Raw genomic sequence first — 23,323 nt, 5'->3', positions numbered from 1 at the left:
GCCCTTTGAATGTATAAAGTGATCAGTAGTATTTATTAATGAACAGGGCTGCATGGGAGAGTGGCAGAATATTTGATTGACATAACTGGATTACATTATTTGATAGGATTTGCTTTTGAGAATGAACCTGTTATGGGATGCTAGGTGGGGAATGAATGGGGTCAGGGCTTTTCTTGCCTCAGTGAAAGGACCTGCATCCAGTTGCAAAGAAATGTAGTTTTACCTGTTCCTTTTGTAAGCTCCATCCCCAATTACACACGTATGGGGAAGTAGCATCCATTCCCTGTCTGACTCTTCATTTTAACAGCAAGGATGCCCCCAGACTCCCCCTTGTTTCCCCATCACCCACTTGATTTAATCCCTTTAGCAGGTGACAAAACCCTTTTTTAAGCTTCCATTACAGGAAAACAACCTTTACTCCCTTTCCAAAGCATCGCTCATTTACAGGATCCTAACAAAGGCAGGCCCTTTTAAGTTTTCTTAAAAAAAAATCTACACAAAATAACACTGTCATATTTATAGATTTCTTTCCAGTGGAAAATAACACAATATGGGAGACAAGTACCCACGTGCACTCTCACCTATATACACAATATCCCCATGCAGACAAACACAGACACACACACACATATATGGATGCAAATGATTTCCGTGAAGCCATCACTTGTGAAGCTTGACAGAAAATAATGAGAAACACTAAATCTTTTATAAGGTCAACACTCGAGCAGCTGTCAAACAAGAAAAGAATTTAGCGAAAGAGCCGCAAAAACTTCCATCGCCTCATTAAACCCAACAGGGCCCGGGCCTGGCGTGGTGAGGAGACGCCGGGGCGCCTCCGTTTTGTGTCAGTAATTTGCGGCGGAGGAGGAGTGAAGACGAAACAGCCAGCGCCGAAGGGGCCTAGGGGGAGGCTGGGGAATCGTTAGCACGCCAGGAGCGGCCTCGGTTCCTAATTGGAAGCATTGGGCATTATCAACGGAGGATTTGCCTCAGCTCCCTGACAGCTATCTGGGCCTGGAATGATAGCCCACTTGTCAGTGTAAAAGACCATTAAAAACAAACCATTTTGATTTAATTGGAGGCGGTGCGCTGAGGGCCCAGGTGAGGAGCCTCATCAGCCGATGCTGGCTGCTGATGCCTTTTTCCCCCTGTATTGATGGTTTTCCCCCCCCCTCCCCTCCCCGCCCCAGCACCTCCCTTTCAAAAACTGTCTGGGAAAGAGAGAGAGGTACTGAAAGATCCTTCACAGTCACATTGAGAGCTGCTTTCAGTAGGGTTGTCAACAAATGCCATGACAAGTTACAGAGCAGGAGATATTTTTAAAGCAGATGTTATTCTGTCCACAGCTGAACCAGACTCTGAGGGTTTTGCATCTGGATTATTAGGGTTATAAATACTGTGGCTATTACTGTAGGTAGAGTGGTTAGCAAGTTAAATAAATGGAGGGTTATTTCCCTCCTCACATTCCACATTTTCTTTTCTAATTAAAAGGAAAATAAAGAGATTAAAAGACACAATGGCGTGTGTGTGTGTGTGTGGGGGGAATAATTCTTATTTTGGTTCAAAAACATGAAGATATTCAAAAGTGACTAGTGATTTTTCTGTTTGTCTTGAGACACTTTAAAGGGGGCTGATTGGCAGAATGCAGGTGCTTGGCACTTGCTGAAAATTAGGGCCCTTTAAGATGTCTTAAGTTGAGCACCAACAGTCACTTGGCCTTGGGAGGGCATAGGGCAGTGGATTTCAACCTTTTTTCATTTGTGGACCCCTACACATTTTCAAACGGAGGCGTGGACCCCTTTGGATATCTTAGACACAGTCTGCGGACCCCAGAGGTCTGTGGACCAAAGATCGAAAACCACTCCTCTAGAGGAAGTCACCCATTTGGAACTTCATCCAGCTCACCTTGACAAACGAGCCTACTGGATTCAGATAACTTTTATGCTGGCTGTCAGAGCATCCTGGGGAGTTAGCATGCGGGAGGTCCTGGGCTTAACTGAGAGCCTATTCTCTAGACCAACAAACCTGTTGGTAAATGTGTCCTGTGTTGAAGGTAGAAAGGGACCCATGGTATGAAATGTCAGGTGATTTTAAAAAGCATTTGCATGTGCTTAGTTCATAGTGAAAGTAGTGATGGAGGTACCCTGCAGTGCATGCCGAGGGCATGATTTGTATTACATTTGCAAAAAGATGTTGAAAGCTAACTGGTCTGAGTCCATTTGTTCATGGATAAGTGTCCCCAGCACGAGAAACACCAGCAGAACAGGCACCAGCTGCCAACCCTTGTTGGTAGCCAATGAAGGGGACAAGTCTTTGAATGAACATGGATACTGAGCTTACCCTCTCAGCCCTGGAGGTGTTAGTATGGGGAAGATTACATACTGCCTGTCCTCTACCTTATCCTATGGACACTTTGAGGCCTTCAGTCTCCAGGGCTGTCAATCTGGGATCTTCCAGCACTAAAATCACTCAATTTATTTTAACAAAATGTGGAGGAAAAGCAATTTAAAACATAGACTTTTTCCCCCCCCATCAAAAACAAGAGCTAGTCTGAGCTGCAAAGTTCAGTGTGTATGTCTGGATCTCAGATTTTTGGCCTGGTTCATTGAACGTACAGTGGAAGTGGACCAGTTGCAAATCAACTTCCAAATGGTTCAGAGGTATTTGGGTTTAGGTTTCGGATTGGGCCTCTCTGATCAGACGGTAACCCCTTTTAACAGAGAACTTCGGGACCCGATCCGGCTTTCCCTTACATCAGTGTCAATCAGGAGAAGTAGAAAGAGTTGGAAGGGCAGTGGAGAAGGAAAAGCACCGAGGGCCATCAGTGCACTGGGAAGGAAGGATAAACTGAGGATTGTTGAAGAGGGCTTAGAGATGCAAAGGGAGAAATTACTAATTACACTGTAGACATGGAAAGGGATACTGGTGAAAATAGGATTACTGAGGTTATTAAATATATGGGAAGGGGAGTACCAGGGGCTCTGATCAGAGCTGCCACGCTGAGTGAGGTATCGGCCACCATTATGCAAAAGTGTTAGAGGAAACCAAAGTGATTTTAGTGCTGGTGCCAACACTGGAGACTGAAGTCCTCAGTTTAGCCATAAAACAAGGATTGCACAGGCAGTAGTAAGAATCCCTCATGTTGCCCCAACCCAGATCTGGAAGGATCACCTCTAAGGGTAAAATGGTAGCTCCATTTTCCATAGCCCATTCAATCTTTGGTGCCTCTGCTGAGATTATCTGCCTTAGGTTTTTATATAGCGTCTATCACCGTGGCATCTAAATTGCCTACAAGGTGCCAGTTAAAGGCCATAGTGGTATTTGATGCAGAGCTCTGTCCACTAGGAACTGGACTGAGACCCACCAATTCATTTCATGTAGTCCGCAGAACAACCCTCAGATGATATTGACTCTTGGTCAGTCAATATTCTGACCTGAGCTAGATTTCAACTGGCAACTTAGCATGGAAAGCTCTCTTGGCCATGACTCTATTGTCTAAGCATGATCTAGATCTCCAGGATGTGTGAAGTTTTTTGCTGTCCTCCTCAAACTTTTGAAGATAAATGCCATATCTAAACAGCTAGCCCAGTGTGTATTACATGTATCCAACACTGGTTATTTAAGCACAGGCTAAGGCTTTTCTGACAAGACAATTGCAGGATTACATGAGCTGTGCTTGTCAGTTCAGTTCCTTAGACAGAAATAGAGGTGCAGAATAAAAAAAACAAACTCTACTCCTTTTTTTTATTAAACCTCAACTGTTAATTTTTGCGAAGGATCAGGCTGAGAGCAGATATCAGATCCCTGGTGAGAATCAAATTCTGGAGCCCAGAATTTTGCTGCAAAATTTATACAGTGGGGATTCCTTAATTACTTTCACTGGAAATTTACCTGACAGTGCTTTCTCAGGTAATGCAAGGCATATTCAAGGCGAGCTGCTCATCCGTTGACAGTGTCTTTGATTTTGTGCTAGGTTGCAAATTAAGTCTTTTGCCAAGGTATCCTAACACTTGCTTGTCAATTGCTTATCGCTTATTCATATAGTGTATTGAGCGCAGCTTATTTTATCTGTTTGGGAAAGCAGTGCATGTTGACAAATGTTTTGTCCAAAGTTGTTGTGGGATTTCTCTTTTTTTCTTTTTCTTTTGTGCCCAAGTAAACAAGAATATTTTCCCTGGAAAGCGAGCCTGCATTCCTATGTGAGTTTAAACTTCTAATGAGTAAAGAGACACTAATGCGTGTCAATGACAGTGTGTAGGTATATTTATTCTGACAGGGGCCTATTCTTCTCTTTTATATCAGTGCAATCTGGAGTAACTCCACTCAAGTTGACAGCCATTCTGGATTTATACTAGTACAACTGAGACTAGGAGCTAGTCCAGACCGTCCAATTTTGGCTTACTGACATGCTAGCTTATTATTATTATTAAACATTTATGTTTGAGTCGAGCCAAAAGGCCCCAATCAGGACTGGCGCTCCCTGTGTTTGGTGCTGTACAAATGCTATATTTCAACAGCAGCTTCCTGCCAGAATCAGAATTGCCACCTAGGACTAAATTCTGGTTAAACCAACCAGGCAAATGGTGACCTTTAAACAGATAAAGGGTCAGATACACCCGTGATTGAGATATGAGGTCAGAAGCCAAGCTGGCCCAGTGCATTGCAGAGAGCTAGTCATCTTTGGAGTTGTCACTGATTAGATTGCTGTGGGTCAAAATTTACTCCTTTCATAAGGTTTGGTTTTAGTTGCAAAAGAAACTCAAAATGAAACACAAAACTCAAAGCCAAATCCTTCTCCCCGGTTCTGGCTGCTCCAGTGTTCCTCCCCCAGGACTGCTCAGCCTGCATCCTGGGTCTTCTTTCTAAAAAGCCACTTCCTCCTTCCTCATATCCAGTGCATATCAGGAAAACACAATTCTTTCCAGCAGGATCCTTGCCTGTTAACAAGGTGAGGTTTTAGGCAACCACTGTCAGATTATGCCAGCATGATTAATCAACTCACATGGTAATATTCAAGGTGGTGAGTCCAATTTATTTAAATCTCCAAAATTACCTTAACCTCTTTTCTTCTTCCGAAGCTCAAGATTTTCATGACCTCTTCCTTTTCAAACTATTCCATATAGCAGCAAGATATTAAAACAATAAAAAAGGCTTTGTGAGCAGCCCCTACAGCATAAATGCAGAGATGTCACTGTGTGCTTCTTACGTGGGAGCACAAGGTTCCTTTGTATATGGGGGACACACAAGAACTGTGTGGTTCTGTTTGCTTTGACTTGCAGTTAGTTAGCACTGCAAAGGGTGGACTGATGCCGAACTTCTTTAAAGCTTGGGAATGTTTGGATCTGGGATTTTGGTTTGGGCCCCACATTTCCTTCTTATAAATTGAATTACCCGGCTGTTGCATGGCATGTCCGCACAAAGGGCATTGCTGGAATCCTGACCTTCAGGCCCACAAGGAAAAACATCCCTTATAAAATAATCTGAATTTGGTTGATTTAAAGGCAAAACAAATTTATGGCCAAATTCTGGGTGGTCATGGGCATATATGTGCTGGGCAGTGAAACAGCTCACGTCACCCGGCGCCTCTGGTAAGTTACAGAAGAACTCAATCTGCACATCTTGTACGATCAGCATCGCAGCGGCGCATAACAGATGCTACCAATGAGTAAGGGAGGTGGTCTGCGTATTTATGCACGTGCCCCTTCTGAGTGGCTGGCCACTGTTTACAATCCCCTGTGTATTTAGTCCCATGTCTAGAAGGGACAGATTGTCTAAAGGGGGCAAGGTGCATTTCTCTGGGCCGTACCTAGCTGGAATTCCCCTGCATTTGCAGCGTATGTATGTAGTTGTGTCTACTAATCACACACCGGTTTGTTTTTCCCTGCACTCCCTAGAATGTGGTCCCTCAAGGCTAAGCTCTATCAAGGAGAAATAAAATGGGTCACAGAAAAATTCTTGGACACATGAGAGCGACATTAGCAAAATCGGAACCCAGGAACCGAACAGAAACTGAAACAAATCAATTGAAAAGTGTCCTTTCCCTTCTTTGGGTGGGTGGGTAAAGGCTTCCTGTTGGGATAAACAAGGGGTTAAGCCTAGAGCAACTGCCTGTTGTGTCTTGTAAAAATACCACAGATCAGCAACTTTCACTAATGAACTGCACCTTGGTGTGTCACTGGCTCCCCACTACCCTGCTATATCAGCGAGCTGGGCAGCGACTGCCGCGCTGGGGGGCCCAGGAGACAGGAATCAGGGTTAGTCTTCCACAAAGAGCTGTTAAGTAAGAACAAACTGTACAGTGCATGAAAGCTTGTAAATCAAATGGTTAGCTTAATAGCATGTGCCATTATTCTAAAGCAGTGGGGCTGAAACCTAAATCCACATGAAAATATAGTCAATTTGTCTATACTTTAGTGACTGAATGACTATGTAATGTCACGGAACCGTGGAGCTGTGGAGAATGGACAGAGGCAATTAGTGGAAAAGAGCAAAGCTCCTTCATTTTCTCCTCCTCCCTCCCTCCCACCAGCACTAGTTTGAGGTCAGGTGAAAGTCCTAGGTGGATTGAGTGTTGAGTCCAGTCTAAGGACTGCTGAAGATCTGTGTGCCCAATTTCTGCAGCTCCCTGCAAGTGACCAGGGCAAAATGTGTAAGAAATTTTCCTCTCATTTTCAAAGGCTTAAAAGAAGAATGTCATTACCATAGGGCTTATCCTTCCATTACAAGGATGTGGCGCTACAGGGCACTCAGCCCGCTCATTTCTCGTGGAAATCAATGAGACGTCAGGTCCGATGTTTGTAAAGCACCTGGAAGATGACGTGCAATGACAAAGTCTGATCATTAAGGGAGAGGAAGCTTCACACCACTTGCTCTCCCACTGCCGCTATTGAATATCCTTCTCTTCCCTGTTCCAGCTTTGCCGCAGGAATAATTTCCACCTCCTAGCAGTGCTGAGGCCTGATTAATGCTTGTCACACTCTATGTGAGAGCTAAGTATTAATACAATATCGGTGTCCATTCAGGGTGCCTTCCAGAGGAGGGTCTCAAAACATTTTACAAACATCAGTTTGAACCTTACAACCCTTCCACCCTCCCTCCTCCCCTCATTGAGATGAGAAAGCGTTATTGTCCCCATTTTACAGATGGGGAAACTGAAGCATAGAATTTGCCCAAGTGTCTCAGCAAGGCTGTGGCAGACCTGGAGTGGAACCAGGATCTCCTGCCTTCCAGTCTTGTATCATAGCAACCCTTCTGCTGAATCCCAAATTACCATCCACAGTTAAATAACACAAGACAGTATATTAAGTGCCATGTGTGTTATGGGGCACATTAGACCAAAACATTATGCTCCAAGGCCGAGAACCATTTGCTGCACTGCCATCACCCTCTCTCCTTGCCATTCCCTGGGCTAGTGTGGTTGAGAAGAATACGCCTTACCCGTACGCTCTAGACAGCTTTAAATGCTCCGCCTTCCTTGGGGGAAATGTAGCAGTGGCCAGGAGGTATAGGGGGTTCTTTTGAGTTTCCCCTGGGTAATGCAGAACACCGCCCAAAACAGAGGGTGGAGCTGGAGAGCCATTATAGTTAAAATCCAGCTGTGGGCTGTCTGATTCGTGGAGCTCCTCATCTCTGTTGGAGCACCTCCCTGCTCAGCTGGATCTTAGGAACCATGCAGGGCTGGCTTCTGCTTCAGAGGCAGAATTCTGAAGGTGTGCGGGAGTGGGGCATGGTGAGACCAGGGTGGGCTGGCTAAGGAGCAGTAACAAAGATTGCAAGAGGTGATGCTTGGGAGAGGGTTTCTTTAGAGAAGTAGGAAGCCTGGGAGAAGTGGAGCCATTAGAATTTAAACTGGTCTACAAACAGTTCTGAGTGCATAGAGTTTCTTGCACTAATTGATAGGATCCAGTCTAGGTGCCGCTTAAGCCTTATGAGAAGCTTCTCCTAACCTCTTATGGGTTGGAAATCTAATGAGAACAGACTCTTGAGATTTACATTGTTTATTAACTGATTTTTTTTAACCCCATCACCAAAGCATCGGGACATATTATATAGATTAAGGGCAGCGTCATGTTAAACTGCCGACAGTGGACAGCACTATCCGCTCCCCTCCCTGTGCCATCATATTCAGTTTTCACTAAGACCGCAGCCAGTTAACCACAACCAAGAAAGTGCTTGAGTTAAGAAGATATCTTGTACCATGCCCAACAAACGCTTAGGTTCAGTGTGGTTCAACTGTGGGACCAGTTCGTATTTTAATGGAACTGTTTCACCACCCCTTATATGAAGTTATAACTAAGGGAGATATGTATGAAGTCCAGGGATTGGAAACCACTGAGTGGAGGTACATGGCCATGGAACTGTCAGCCATAGGACCATGCATCTCCTTTGTTGTATTATTATTGCTCTATTAACTAGGTAACTAGTTTCATGGCCGCACAATGGAAAGATTTAATTTCCCTTTATGGGCACCATGCTCTGAAGCCCTGTGAGCTTTGTCTTTCCCAATCTAAGTTCTCATATGGACTGATAGCAAATCATGTCTGCAGCTGGGGAGAAGCAACACTTTCCCGATTAATGTAGTAAGGAATAGAAGGATTATGGAATCGATGGGCCTCTATAGAAAACTGGCTATGGCCTAGATCCCACAGCTGAAACCGTCCCAGCGGACCAAGGGAAGAGCGGATAGAGAAGAGCTGGGAAAAGAGACCGCATGAGACTGCCTGTGTGGGCACTATATAAAAACCCAGCTACTCTCACAGACCAAACAAAAGGGGGCGAGTGAAAAAGAAAACCAGAGAGAGACTGAAAAATGACTAGTGATGGAAAGGTCCAGGGTGAGAGGAACTATAAAGCAAAGGCTTGCCCCAGTATCTCGTGTGACTTACACAATCTGTTTAACAGCGATCGGTCATGTTCCTTCCCTGACATTAGCTGCAGCAGCAGCTCTGTGCTGACAGGCAGCTGGGATAAATGATTACTGACATATGCTAATAGGACAGACTTAGGCAGGACATAAGAGGCATACATCAAGGTGGTGCAAAACATATTTCCTGGTCGAAACTCTGCAACTTGTTCAAGTAGATTAGCTTCAGGAAGCCACAAATCCTCTTCATTGTTTAAACTGCAGTTTAAACCAATGTAGAGGCAAAAACTACCCCCCCCATGTTGGCCCATGCTGAGGGGTTCTTTATACCAGTATCTATCAATGCCAGATGTGGTTTTGGCCATGTAAACTCCCCACAGGTTTTGGATGTTCAGTCTTTCAGTTGTTCTCCCCCTTCAGCCTAGCTCCCTTCTTCCCTTTCTTTGTGAAATGCCCCCTGGCTCTGTACTTGCAATTTCTCTGTAATTTACACCACAAACAAAGATCCCAGAATTCAAAAAAGCACCCAAGAGTGCAACAGGGTGCATAGATTAATACAGCGAGGTGTTTAGATCCCATGCTAGGACATGAAACCTTAACCTTGTCTCTTACCTGGATCAAATTAGGTAAGTGTCATGTGGTTCTATAAACCTCAGCAGACCCTTCATTCAATCTCAAGGAGACTATTGTCAATCAGACTGTTTAGAGCAATACCAAGAGTGCAGACTTTCTGGAAACCTGTAATTCTCAGGGTAACAATACTTCTTGAACCAAATTAACCCGGTGTGATATGAATTATTTATAGAGCAAAGCAACAAAATGGCGCGCTTTGCAAATGCCTGTTTTCTGTACAGTACTGCATGCTCCTTTCAGGGGTACGTTTGAAGTTCAGATATTAATGAAGAATAAAAGATCAGGCTCGTATTAAGAGCGAGGCATAAAAAGATGAGTTTTTAATCTGACGAAACTGTTGAAAGCGTTCACAAGAATTTTGCAGACAAATAGGAACCTCCAGGTTACTCCTTCCTTCAGGCTGTCTCCTCTGTATCTATCTTCTAGGCCCATATGCTGCAAACATGCACATTCTTAACTTTAACCATGTGAGTGGTACAACTGATGTCAATGGGGCAATTCACATGCTTAGCTTAAAATTAAATGTGTAAGTGCTTGCAAAACTGGGGCTTTAGATTGCAAGCTCGTCAGGGTAAGGGCTGTCTTCATTGCTTGCTTTGTACAATAATACCAAGCACACTGTTGTATAGTGTTAAATGGGGTACACATGTATCTGTGCAGGTGCCCAATCATACCTTCTGGAAGTGGGGCATGTGCCAAAGGGAATCCAATTTCACAGGCGGTTGTTGTTTTCTGAGAAGCGTGGTCCGAGTTTCATAGACTTTCCTTTTCTGCAACTAAAGGCAAATAAGATGTGGGAAATAACCACGTAGGAACAAGCCTACTCCTGTGAATAGATGCCTTCATGGATAAGGTGATCTCCAATATGAAGAGGCAATTTAAACCTCATCCCAACAGAAATATAATTATGTGAATTAGACATTTCTTGATAAATCATTTTTGGTCAATAGTCTTTAGAGGCAGCCTTTGGGGTAAAGGGGCTACTCCTATTTAAGAATAATAGATTATTAGGTTTGGAAAGGACCTCAGGAGATCATCTAGTCCAACCCCCTGCTTAAAGCAGGACCAATCCCCAAATGGCCCCCTCAGGGATTGAACTCACAACCGTGGGTTTAGCAGGCCAATGCTTAAACCACTGAGCTATCCTTCCCTTCCAAACTGAGTTCTGTCTTCCTCTCATATTAACTTTTAACTCTAGCTGGCATTTATGCAGAGAACATTTTGCTCAGGAAAACCTGAATGTTCAACAAACGTAATAAGCTGATAAAACTATGCAGAAGCATCATTTCCCTCCTCACGATGATGCAGTCACCTCTGGAGTGAAACAGGGCAGCTGTTCCGAAGAGGAAGGAGAAAATTATCCATATTTAACGGAATTGCAGAGGGATTTTAGATAAGCGGATGATGTAGCTCTGATCTTAGCAGGGCATAAAGGTTAATGGCCCTATCTTGCAAAAATGGTTATGGGATTCTTAGTGACCAGGGCCTCTATTGTATACTCAATCCCAAAGGGACCAGCACAGAGCCCTAGTCTCTACCCTAGAGCAGTGGTTCAATACTGACCCAGGAGAAGAGTCCACCCTGCAGGGTGGGGATTTCTTGACTGTTGCCCATTCAAGTACTACGCTAGCATGACCATGCTTAGCTTGTTGCACCCAATAGACTCATTACACAAAGTGCTACATTACACAAATGTTTTGTGAACATTTTTGGCTATATGGTGAAACTTGGGATTCTGTATCACCTAAGCGCAGTCTAGTATTTCGGTTTGCATTCCTTAATACAATAGGAGATGCCTACAGATTTCAGGAACTCTTGATAAAATGGAGGGAAACACAATAGTCTCTCTCTGATTTAAAAAAAAAATCAGTCATTAATAGACCAGGTAGCAATGTATTTTCCAACATTCCAGACAGTGCAGCCGTAAAATAGCTGCTAATTAAAAACATTGTATTCTTGCACTTCAACTATAAAACATGCTTTGTAATGGCAATAATACCACTGAAATTGGTCATTACCATATTAACTCAACTCTTCCTTGAGCCATTAACTAATAAACCAGTCATTGGCTGCTTTTAAATGTTATTGCAATATTGCTGCATATAATGGTGCTGTGTTTCACACTCAAACTACCACTCTGACTGCTGGAGACAGACAAGCAGTGCCTAGATCAGGACTGGTGCCTTTACTAATTTTAATGCATGTTGGAATGTGTGTTAGGATGGTCACTGGTCCCAAGTAACTTGCAGAGAGTCCATTTCTGGGGGTGACATTATTTTGAGATCTTTCACTGGGACTCCTGGGGTGAAGATAAAATTCCTTGGAGGACTCCTGAACCTCAGAAGACTTTGGGCCCAATTGTCATTTACAAAAAGGCCGCTTCACACAGCAGCGGCAAAAAAGAGGCCTTACTGTTAAGGACAATCAAGCCCATTCACCTTAATTGATATAAAGGTTTTCAGTCACAGTGGGAACCTTGGGCTTGACTTTAAATGGCATTTAGACAACTAAAGATGCAGATTGGTGCATAGTAGGGTTTTCAAAACTGCCTAGGTAGGTTAGATTCCTAATTCCTATTGAGTCATTGGGAGTTAGACACCAAGGGGCTTTTGAAAATCCCATTAAGCATCTATCTGCTTCTCTTGGTGCCTAAATATCTCTAAAAATCTGCCCCCCCCATCCCTAAAATATATACAGTTGTACAAATCTTGAGATTTGCACTATATAGCTATGGTGGTGTAAGCTGACATAGAACAATGCTCTAGATACCTGCTAGCTGAAGCCAAGCTGACTTTAATGGAAAGGAAAAACGAGAAATACAGACATTTGTGCAGAGGGAAAATGCTTTGCCGCAGAACATGCAGCACTTTAAGATCTTTTTGTTTTGTTTTGATGGCGCTATTAGCAGCCAGGGAACCAAAGCTTCCTCTTTAAACTTATCATTGATCTTATAGCAACTGACATTTAGGGCATTGCCTTTTGCCCTGAAAAATCCCACAGGTATTTATAAAAATGAAAAGGGGATGTAGGGGGGGCTTGTAGGATGTAGGGGCTCTTGTTCTCCAAATGCATTGCCTACATGATGTCGCTCTGTAGGAAGAGTCCAGGCCCAACCATGGAATTGTTTTGAGCTGCTAGGGGCTGAGGCGTATCCCTCAAGCCCTACATTCTTAGGGAGTGAGAGTATAAAAGCCCTGTGCCCTCCAGCCAGCATCATCTCATGAAATGTTTCCAACTCTGGGGAGGAACAAAGCAGTGGCTTAACAGCAGTCAGCAAAGCTACACAAGTTTATGACAGCAAGTGAGGGATGCTACGTCCAAAGTGCTGTTACCTTTTTTTTCCCCACTTGCTGGGCCATGGCTACTGCCCTCTGTTGCTCCATCCACACCTCCTTGTACCTGTGCTGGAGAAGGTCGAAGAAGGGAGTGGAAGGCCTACAAAACATTCAGAAGATAATGTCACAATGGGCCAAAACACCCCCCAGGTACACCCATTCGGTCCCTCTAAAAAAGACCTTGATTTATGTCCGCAGAGGATGGACAATGCGACTGGTGAGAATGCTATGGCTATATCCTCTCTGTTGGAAACACGAAAATCTGTTTGGATGAGGGCCCTGCTGCAGAAAGAAACAGTATCATGTACACTCACAGAGCACTAAATGCCCCAAGTATAGTATTTGCTCAAGATAACCATGCAATTTATAGTGTAAGCTTCCCTAGTGCATTCACCACACCCCGAACACCAAATGTGCCTTTTACTGGGACAGCGTCATCTCCAGCAGTAAAGGTTTCCAGTATGGTGGAAGGATCACAGCAGCACCTTGCATGACAACTCAGTCTTGGACCCAGCTAAGGCTTAGAGACAACACTTTCTGGACTTGGGGCATCCATTTTGGAAACCAAATAGCTCAGGGGAAAATGATCTAAGGCTGTGCTGAGCCTTCACATCAATATCCGAGAGCTCTGAGCTGTGATTCTGGCCCTGACAAGCCTCCAGAAGTCCTGCCTTTGTCAGTACGTTCCCATCCAACTGAGTGGTAGTTGCCTCTGAATTAACAAGGGGGCACAAAGAGTGAGGTGGTGTGACGAGAGGATCTGAAGTCCATCAGAGCTCCCATGTGCCAAAGAGGCTGAACCAGGCAACAGCAGGGCCAAGCTGAAGGCCTGGCAGACTGGGCCTGGGAGGGGCTTTCAGCTGTAGCGGGACAAAGGGAAGATGCTGATAAACACCTTGCCCATTAAGCAACTTAAACGAGAGTTGAAATGTTCCATCAGAAAAATGACCCGTTTGTGCTCAGAGAGGAAGGTCTTGAAAAGCAAACCCAACAGACTCCTCCTCACTGATGAAGAAAATTGACATTCAGGCCAAGGTCCCCCAAGCGCATCATTCACTGACCTCGATCCCTGCAATCAGTATACAGAGGAGCCAGAACTCATCACACAAGCTGCACAAAGATTCACAGATTCCAAGGCCAGAAGGGACCAGTGTGGTCATCTGGCCTGACCTGCTGTATAACAGAGGCCATGGGGCTTCTCGCGTTTAATTCCTTTTCGAACTAGCTCAGATCTTTTAGAAAAACCTCCAATCTTGATTTTAAAATTTCTAACAATGGCAAAGCGACCCCACCCCCACCCCATGAATCCAATCACAGGCCTTGCATAGAGTTTCACAGCCTGATTCCTAGCATGGTAGGTGGACTTTTAGTTTTTTTGTTTTTGTTTTGTTATCCTCTTTTTTTTTTTTTAACCTCCTCCCCCCACTTCATACAAAACAACGACAGCTATATTGGGGAAGGAAATACAATTAAAACAAAAGAGAGAGAGATTCTGGTACCCCTGCCACTGCGGTTTAGTGATAATTACAAGTGATGATGGCTGAAGTGGTGGTGTACTCAGGCCTAAGTTTTACGCCCGACCCAGACCGAAACTGGATCCAAGCCCACATGAGCCAAGCCCAAAAGAATCGAGTTGTTTTCTGACCTGACTCCGACTTTTCCCCCTAAACTTAAGTCAGTGCAGCTGCCACCTCTGGCCTATAGGGTTGGCCCAGCGGTGGCTCCTGCTCTGCTCCTGCCAGCCACTGCCCCAGCCTGGGTATGTGTGTTGTGAAGTGAGAGGTGCTGTGACTCCTTGGCGCGCACACTCTGCAAGATGGTGCTGGCTGGCAGGAGTAAGGCATGAAGCTGCCCCGGCACCAACCCCATGGGTAGGAGGAGAAGAGATGACCCGAACACAACACTTGTAGTTGGGTCCTGTCGGGTTTGGGTTGGGTTGCAGGGCTCTGCTCTGAAGCTCATACAGAATTTTAATTTCTATAGCTACTGACGATAGGCCCTAACTGAAATCAGGGTTCCATTGTGCTAGGCCCTGTACAGACAAATAAAAGATAGACCCTTCCCCAAACAGCTTAATAGATAAGACAAAATGTGGGAGCAGGGAAGGGTTATTATCTCCATTTAACAAAGGAGGAACTGAGGCACAGAGATTAAATGGACTTGTTCAAGGTCATGTAGGGAGTCTGTAGCAGAGCTGGCAACTGAGCCCAGATCTCCTGGGTCCCAGTCCAATGGCTTCTCCAAGTGCACCAAATACAACCTGCCTCTTAAAATAAAGTTCTTAAAGTTGGCAAATAAATTGGAGAACCTTTTTTTTGGGGGGGGGGGAGGGAGGAGGGATGGAGTCTTAATAGTAAAAGTCTGACTTTAATATCACACTAAAAACTCCTCTTTCGATGTGGGTTCCCACGGGCTCCAATACACTAGCTGTGTATGAATGGATACAATGGTGAAATGCTCCAGCCAGGAGACATGTACAGTGCCTGTGTGATGCCAGAGGTAACATGCTCAGCACATGGCTCAGCGAAGCCTTGAGGAACAGAAGAATAAACAGAGTAAAAAGGTACCTGCTTCTCAGCTAGTCTCCTGGCTAACCAAATTGAGCTGACAGTAGCCAGAGCGGCAAGCTGTTAGAACTGTGTGTGTGTGCGCATCCTTCCTTCTTTGTGCCTTTGGTCCGAGGTGGCAGGACAGGTTTAATTTCACCAGCCCATGTGAACGATGGGGACAGCCAGAGCAATAGCAATAAAGCAGAAAACTTCCTTACTGTAAATACAGCTCATTTCCTCAGGGTGAGTTTCATGATGGAGAAATGGTCAGAAGTCAACAGGATGAAATTCAATAAGGACAAATGCAAAGTGCTCCACTTAACAAGGAACAATCAGTTGCACACATACAAAATGGGAAATGACGGCCTAGGAAGGAGCACTGTGGAAAGGGATCTGGGGGTCATAGGGGATCACAAGCTAAATATGAGTCAACAGTATAACACTGTTGCAAAAAAAGCAAACATCATTCTGGGCTGTATTAGCAGGAGTGTTGTAAGCAAGACACGAGAAGTAATTCTTCCGCTCTACTCCGCGCTGATTAGGCCTCAGCTGGAGTATTGTGTCCAGTTCTGGGCACCATATTTCAGGAAAGATGTGGACTGATTGGAGAGAGTCCAGAGACGAGCATCAAAAATGATTAAAGGTCTAGAAAACATAACCTATGAGGGAAGATTGAAAAAATTGGGTTTGTTTAGTCTGGAGAAGAGAAGACTGAGAGGGGACATAACAGTTTACAAGGTGGTTACAAGGAGAAGGGAGAAAAATTTTATTTAACCTCTGAGTATAGGACGAGAAGCAATGGGCTTAAATTGCAGTAAGGATAGATGAGGTTGGGCATTAGGAAAAACTTCTGAACTGTCAGGGTGGTTAAGGACTGGAATAAATTGCCCAGGGAGGTTGTGGAATCTCAAGGAGGTTGTTTTTTTTAAGAGCAGGTTAGATAAACACCTGTCAAGGACGGTCTAGAGAATCTTAGTCCTGCCTTGAGTGCAGGGGACTGGACTAGATGACTTCTCAAAGTCCCTTCCAGTCCTATGATTCCATGATGGTTTTTCCAGCAGCAAATGTTAAACTATAAAAATCCTAAATGATGAGTAAGTGAAGGGATCTCGATCTTAATATTTTTATAAATTCTCCTCCCCACACACCCTTCCAATGAGGAATTCTTCCATTGCAGCAGTAGCAGCCTATTACAATATGTAGCTACCAGACACCCTGCTCTGCCTACACCTGTAGCATAGCCTTAGTTGCCACTGCTACAACAGGAATGCTCTCTCTTCCCTGCCTGTCCAGGCCAACTGCTAGGTGTCATTAACAGCAAGAAACTACCACCACTGGTTAGCAATCAGGGCTACTACTGCATCCTCCTGCACCAGGAGATTGTCTTCTGTGGAGAGAGCATGTCCTCTGGTCCATAAAACCACTCCCTTCTTGTGCTTCTAAGCTTCCAGCAGGACTTGGTCTGAAATCAATAGCAACCAGCTTTTAAATGCCATTCGTGCTTGGAGAATCTTTTAATAGTGCAGAAGGATGCCAGCAGTGCATATGCAAATAGTAACTCTTCTGTTTCGGTTTCCTTCACCCCTGCGGTGACTTTTATTACTTAATTATTGCACGCCACATGCTTCAGAACAGCCTAATCTATGGTCATGTTTTCTAATGATACTGGATGCCCAATCTAGCAATATACACCCCCAGAGGCCATTTGTATGAGCAGAGACATCTTTCTACAAATCTACCATTTCATAGATCACATGCTGCCGGGGTCGGGCTTTTCAAGCATTTGCTTACAAACCAGCTGCTGACTCTAACTATTCACCAGCTGGCTAGCAAGGGGACACCATGACACAAAAGATTACACTGACTTGTCCTTTGGTTTCCTTTGCTCCCTCTCATTTGAATCTACATTCTGATCAGGGAGCTTGGCAAATTAGATACTAAAATAATTTACTAAAAGAAATTGCAAAACTGAGGTCTCGTTGTGTGAAGTGCTGAGCACCCTTTATCCACAGAGAGGGCCCCCGTGGGAAAACTGGGGCAACTCTTAAGCAGGTAACTTCAGTTAGACAGCCTGGGTTAGTAACTCAGTCTAGCTGGGTACGTTTGTTTAGTCTTGGCAAAGACACAATACAAAGCCACACACATTAACTTGTTTGCTGCTTGGCTGATCACCCTTTAGTTACTGTTCGGATGGTATAGTGCAAGCCACTGTCCCACTGGTGCGGTGCTTGCATATTGTGTCATCAGAAAGCTGCTACTACAGTGCCCTGCAGTATGCCCAAAGGAACAGAAAGCATCACTGATCACATTGGCTTGCAGTGTGCAGAAAGATACATTTGGAACATAGAAATGATCAAACTAGGGACAGAGCAATGACCCATCTAATCCACTCCCACTGGTGTGACACTTCATGGCCTAATCTATGATCATGCTTGGGGGGCTGGAGAGCTCAGTGGTTTGGGTTTAGCAGGCTAATGCTCAGGGTTGTGAGCTCAGTCCTTGAGGGGGCTACTTAAGGATCTGGGGCAAAAATCAGTACTTGGTCCTGCTAGTGAAGGCAGGGGGCTGGACTCAACTCAGTGACCTTCCCTTCCAGTTCTAGGAGCTAGGTATATCGCCATTTATTTATGGCCACCATCTCCCTGGTTGACTGGGATTCCTTCCCTGCATTCATCATTCAGAGGGGTTGCTGCTGTGTGATGTCACTACCCACCCTGCCCCCACTCTCCAACAGACAGAGGGTGTGGCCCCACTGTATATTCAGCTCCTCTCAGCCTGGATATGAAATCCAGGTTAGGGTCAAAGCACAAGAGTGAGGGTGGGAAGAAGCTTGTGCTGCCAGTGCCACTGCTATACGTGTTAAGAAACAGAGGGATTTAGTCTCCAAGGCTAAGACTGCACCTTCTACCAGCACTAATTTCACTTCCACATGGTACATAGGGGGTAAAGGTGTAAGTGTGGTAGGTACTCAACTAAGCTTTGAATACAGACTGGGGTTATTCATTATGCAACAGAGGCATCTCATCGCTCCATGGAGGTGACTATTTAACTGTGTTGAACATAGTGGTTGAAAGATGAATTTGGGTTTGATCCTCTTCTTCAGAGATCCTTCCCTCTTGTGATTAATTACACTGAGGTCCTGATCCTGTAAGGCTCTTAAGCACATATGTAACTTTAAATCTTCACTGGGATGCCTCCCGTGTTCAAAGTTACACCCATCCTCAAGTGCTTGGCTGGAGCAGGGGTGGATGCGCCACCTTGTTTCTCCAAGATCCTCTATGAGCTAAATGTGGAAAAGGGAATGGAGGAGGGGGGAAAAATAGTTCTACAACAATAACTTTAACCAGAGACACTTCAGAGGGAAACACACTCTTTGTGGGTCAAATCCTGGTCCAAAGATGATAGGAGTTTTGCCATTGATTTCAATGGGCCCAGGATTTGGCACTAATGCAGTAACTCTCATCTGCAGCAGACCTAAGAGGCAATTCACTCTCACATGAGTGTTACTTAAGAAGAGGAGTCTCTCTTCCTGTAGCCCTGCCTAAATGTCTGGAAACAGATGCTATTGTTTTAAATCAGGCAGACTTATTTGTTGTTGTTTTACAGATGCTTGTGCGGGGTGGGGGAGCAGCCAGTTAAAACATTTATTATGGATTAAAACAAAGCTCCTTCACAACAAGCGAGATCTTCTTTGTTTTGGCACAAGGGCCCTGCCATGGGAAGGAGAGGAGAGAAAAGTTTTGATATGATGTAACAAATTATTTATACCTGTGGAAAAAACCCAGCCTCTTCCGTTTATAGTCACCTTGTTCGAGCCATTTCTAATGTTGACATTTCCCTACATAGTTTAAAATTTATTTATGCACATTTTCAAAACTATTACCCTTGGAACATTTTCTGTGTCTTTAATAGACTCTTCTGCTAAATTATTTTCAAGAGACAAGATTTAGAACTACATTCAATAGAAATGACAGGCTCCTGCTAACTTGGTTATATGATGTGGTAGACTCTCCTGCCAGAAATCTCTTGGAAAAGAAACTTTCAGCCTTTTAATGGGTTCTTTTTACTGTAAAAATAATGCTAAGTATAATAAAGTATTAACACACATTAAAATAAAATGGTGTAGACCTTAAATGAGCTACAAACTAGTTAAATCTATTCTACTCAATGTGATCCTTCAGTGCTTTGGAACTGATACCACGGAGCTGGGATTTATCTAAAATGAAGGCACTGGGGACATGCAAGAGAAATGGTAATTATAATTTGCAAATATTAGTCTGACACTTTCTTTGTGTATGTGTGTATAAATCCTGACAGCTATGATTCGTGCGTTCTGCCCAATAGTGCTCTACCAAGATTAGACGGGATCCTTTTATGGCAGGCCATCATAATATCTGCAGCTCATTAAAACTTTGTGGAGAACGAGAACTTGCAGAAAATAGGGAGCCGTCAGAACCTTCTGAGGGACTTTTGGTACACGCTTGTTGAAAGGTGTTTGAGAAGGGAGCCTTGGGTCTGACAAACTGGAATTTTAGTACGCCTCTCCGTTCACAGTGGGGCAAAATAATTGGTCATCAGTGACTACTAATTTGATTTAGTAGCCAGAGGCATTTTTTTTCTTCCCAGAAAATCAATGACAGCACAGAGGTCTGTTCAACGTGATTCAGCTCAAGACAGGTCCTCATTTAGCTCTTGATGCTCTTTCCAGTGGAGACGGCTATTTTGTTACGATGAAATTTAAATCTATCGACAATACTCGACTCTGAGAGTGGCACCACTGTAGTCAAGGTTGTGTCAGTTTCCCCTCAAACTTATTTTCAAAGATGTAAACACTGTCCATAAAAAAAAAAAAGAAAAAAAATCACATTTGGCAAAAAGTTGGTATAAAGCACTCTGCTCTGGAGGAATTTTTTAAGGCACAAGTGGTTTGATCACTGCTGTAGAAGGGTAAAAGCTATACTTGTAGATGCTTTTCTGTGCTTAGTGTAAGTCAAAAACAGATCAGATATAAACATTTAGGGCAAAATTGAGCTCTTAAATTGACCTGGTAGACCTGAACTCCAATATACTGCTTCTCCTACATTACAGGTCATCCACTGATAATCAATAAGATAAATGGGCAGGCAGAGCAGAATGACAGAATTTGCCACTGGATTCACCCATATTTAGGGTGCAGCTGATAGGGCCTATTGCAAAAACTGTACATGACAAATGGGGCTTTAATAGGAGCAGGAACAGGCCCTACATGGAATTTATGCTATAGACCATAATAGTGCCAAACACGTAGATGAGAGTTACGGTGTCACCCACCTTCCTGGTAGCTTAATCAATTAATTTTTTTTAAATGGAAATGTCTACAAAACAGATCCTGTAAGATTAACACGGAGTTTAGCTGAGTTCTTTTGGGGACTAGGTTGCTGCTGTTATTCATAGACTTCCCATCAGTACAACTGACTTAGGATGTCAAGGAGTTAAATGCACCAAAAGCCAGGAAAACTTAGATTTAGGGATGACAGTTGCAGCACAAACGCTACATAAAACCACATCCTGTTTAGATGCAACAGAGAGCAGGCAAAAAATGCAGGCCCAGGCCTATTATTTTTGGTTTGTGTTGGTTTGTCAGACCTTAGCTGCTGTTTTGCTGCAGTAGATTAGTGCATGAGTAGATGACTTTTCCAGCTTGACACTCGCTGGAAAAATCTTTCAAACCAGTTCCTCTTCCTTTAGAACTGAGCATTGCATTTCCTCACTCACAGTCCAATTGGCAAAGATCACAGTAAAGGCCGAATTTCCAAACATTGCTACAAATGCAAACTTGGCAAGTACAAACTCAGGCTTTTTTTTTTTATTCCTATGGTGTGCAAAACATCTTGCAATGGAGGGTGCGCTCACCGATTTGCAGATTTTCTGAAAATTCAGCCCTAAGTGGACTGGCTTGATAAAACTAAAGCCCAAGATAAGAGTTAGGGTTGAAACTTTATCCATAAGCTCATGTCTCCGAACAGTGGGCGATTTCATTTGCTGTAGCATACGTGCTATACTAGAGCTTCTGAAGGACAATATACAACTCCTGCCCTAGAGCATACGCTGGTTTCTGGGAGCAATCAATGTTTACATTAAGATCTTGCTTTTTACTGTTAAAATTTGGCATGGCTTAGGCCCCTTGTACATCCTAGATGCGCTAGAGCTGTTTATTCTTAACGCCACTTCTTGCGATTCTCTGACCTGAGGCTGCCGTTAATCCTGTATGTAGGAGTCTGATGGAGCCATTTTCTTGATGTTGTCCCCATTTTGTGGAATTTGTTTCCTGTTGATATCAGGAACTCTGAATTTCTCACTGCCTTTGTAGATAAAGTCTAAGAAGACTGAGCTCTTATTCTTATTGGACAGGCTTTGGGTTACTGTTTGTTTAGCTTCTGGCTTTGTTGTTTTTGTCGTAAAGTGCTGTGAGACAGTATGTGCGGATAGCACCATGTAGGCCTTTCATTGTATCTTTTCTGTGAATAGTTTCCTTGTTGCAGGGAGAGTTTGTTTGCATTGAGGTGAGATGAGTTACCTTCCATGTCGAGGCAGTGTAACTATCTGGGGGCAATTGGTTTTTGGGAAACAGTCATTTCTGGTCACATGGTGGGACATGACGTGAAAAATTTGCTGCATCACACCAGCCAGGAAAATGTCCTGGTCACAACAGTGCAACCAATTCTGCAGGCCCATGGTATGATCAGATTGACTTAAATATCAACCTCCATTCTTGTAGTATGACTCTCAGGGGGCTAATTGCTGGAATCGTCACACTGCAGAGAAGTAGCTGCTCCTCCCAGTGGGAGAGAAAGTAACACATTTATAGAACAATCTCTTAGCAAGATGCCTGGATTTACTTCTTTATCCCCATATTATTATTATCCATCTGGATACCCACTGAACAACTTTCTCCCTACTGAACTTGTCTGTGTGTCCCATTAACTGACCAAGAACTTATCATCTGTAGATGGCTTCAGAATGTTAACTGGGGAACTGGTGCTACGATATGGATTCTCATCGGGAAATCCATCATGTCCTGGAACTCTCCAAAGCAAAAGTTTCCTTAGCAAGACCATAGACAGCAGCAAATTGTTTTCAGCAAATGGGGTTTTCTGTTGATCTCCTCATTCCGTTTTTCTTTTTCTGAAAATAGATGGAACTTTATTTTCTTGCCATTAGGGTGAGCCTAGACTAACAACTCTGAAATCAGGAGATGGGGAAGGGACACAGAGACAGACACTTGCTCTCTAACAGTCCGGACGTGGAGATGTAAAAATGTGATGACATTGAGAGTTATCACAATTTAATGACTACAGTTCATCATAGGATGGGCCATGGCCACAGACACGCTGTGGGTCTGTACAGCACCTAGCACAATGCAGTTCTGGTCCTGTCGAGGTCCCGGGTGTGACCACAATTTAAATAATAGTAAAGAGCTAATGCTTTATCCCAGGCTGCCTGGGCAGGTGTACAGCACAGGAAAATGCCGGCTACACTAGCTGTATTCTTAGGCTGTCTCCCCACCCTTCCTTGTTACTGATGAGCTAGAACTAGCCATCTATCCACCATTAATTTGTCTCTCTGTATAGCCCAGCAGGAATCCGGGGCATGATTACAGCTATGGCCCTTGCTTGGGAGGCAGGCATAGGCCAGCCATCCCCCTGCACACCGCCTGCCTTTCGCTTGCCTTAATTGTTCCCCTTTGGCCAGCAGCCCTGTCTGTTCTAACAAGGACAGTCAAGAGGAGGGGGAAGTAATTGAGGCACTTAACCACACTCACAAGCGTTGACTTCTGCAGCTAATTAGGAAAGAGGGCCGCTGGGCTTTTTGTTATTTTTTAATTGTGGTTTATGCATAAAAGCTAACGGCAGAGGAGGGACGTATATTTAACAGCAAATTCTTGACTTCTAAATTTGTATAAA

At 44.0% G+C, this 23,323-nt stretch overlaps 1 protein-coding gene across 2 annotated transcripts in view; it reads right to left on the bottom strand.

Annotated features, from left to right (window-relative positions):
• The window catches only part of CFAP77 (cilia and flagella associated protein 77), a 95,396-nt gene that overhangs the window by 4,358 nt on the left and 67,715 nt on the right, over positions 1-23,323 (bottom strand). The window contains exons 4-5 of one of the 2 annotated variants that reach the window (XM_044992920.1): positions 12,829-12,931; positions 10,171-10,266 (exon numbers count right to left, since the gene is read on the bottom strand). In XM_044992920.1, the coding sequence (XP_044848855.1) occupies positions 10,171-10,266; positions 12,829-12,931 (199 nt within the window). Of the gene's footprint in view, positions 1-10,170; positions 10,273-12,828; positions 12,932-23,323 lie in introns of both variants that reach the window. The other variant, XM_044992919.1, reaches the window with a different exon arrangement.

This window comes from Mauremys mutica, chromosome 18 (genome assembly GCF_020497125.1).
Source record: "Mauremys mutica isolate MM-2020 ecotype Southern chromosome 18, ASM2049712v1, whole genome shotgun sequence".
NCBI classification, from domain to species: Eukaryota; Metazoa; Chordata; order Testudines; family Geoemydidae; genus Mauremys; species Mauremys mutica.
The sequence above is the reverse complement of the archived record's forward strand: the minus strand, read 5'-3'. Positions and strand labels throughout refer to the sequence as shown.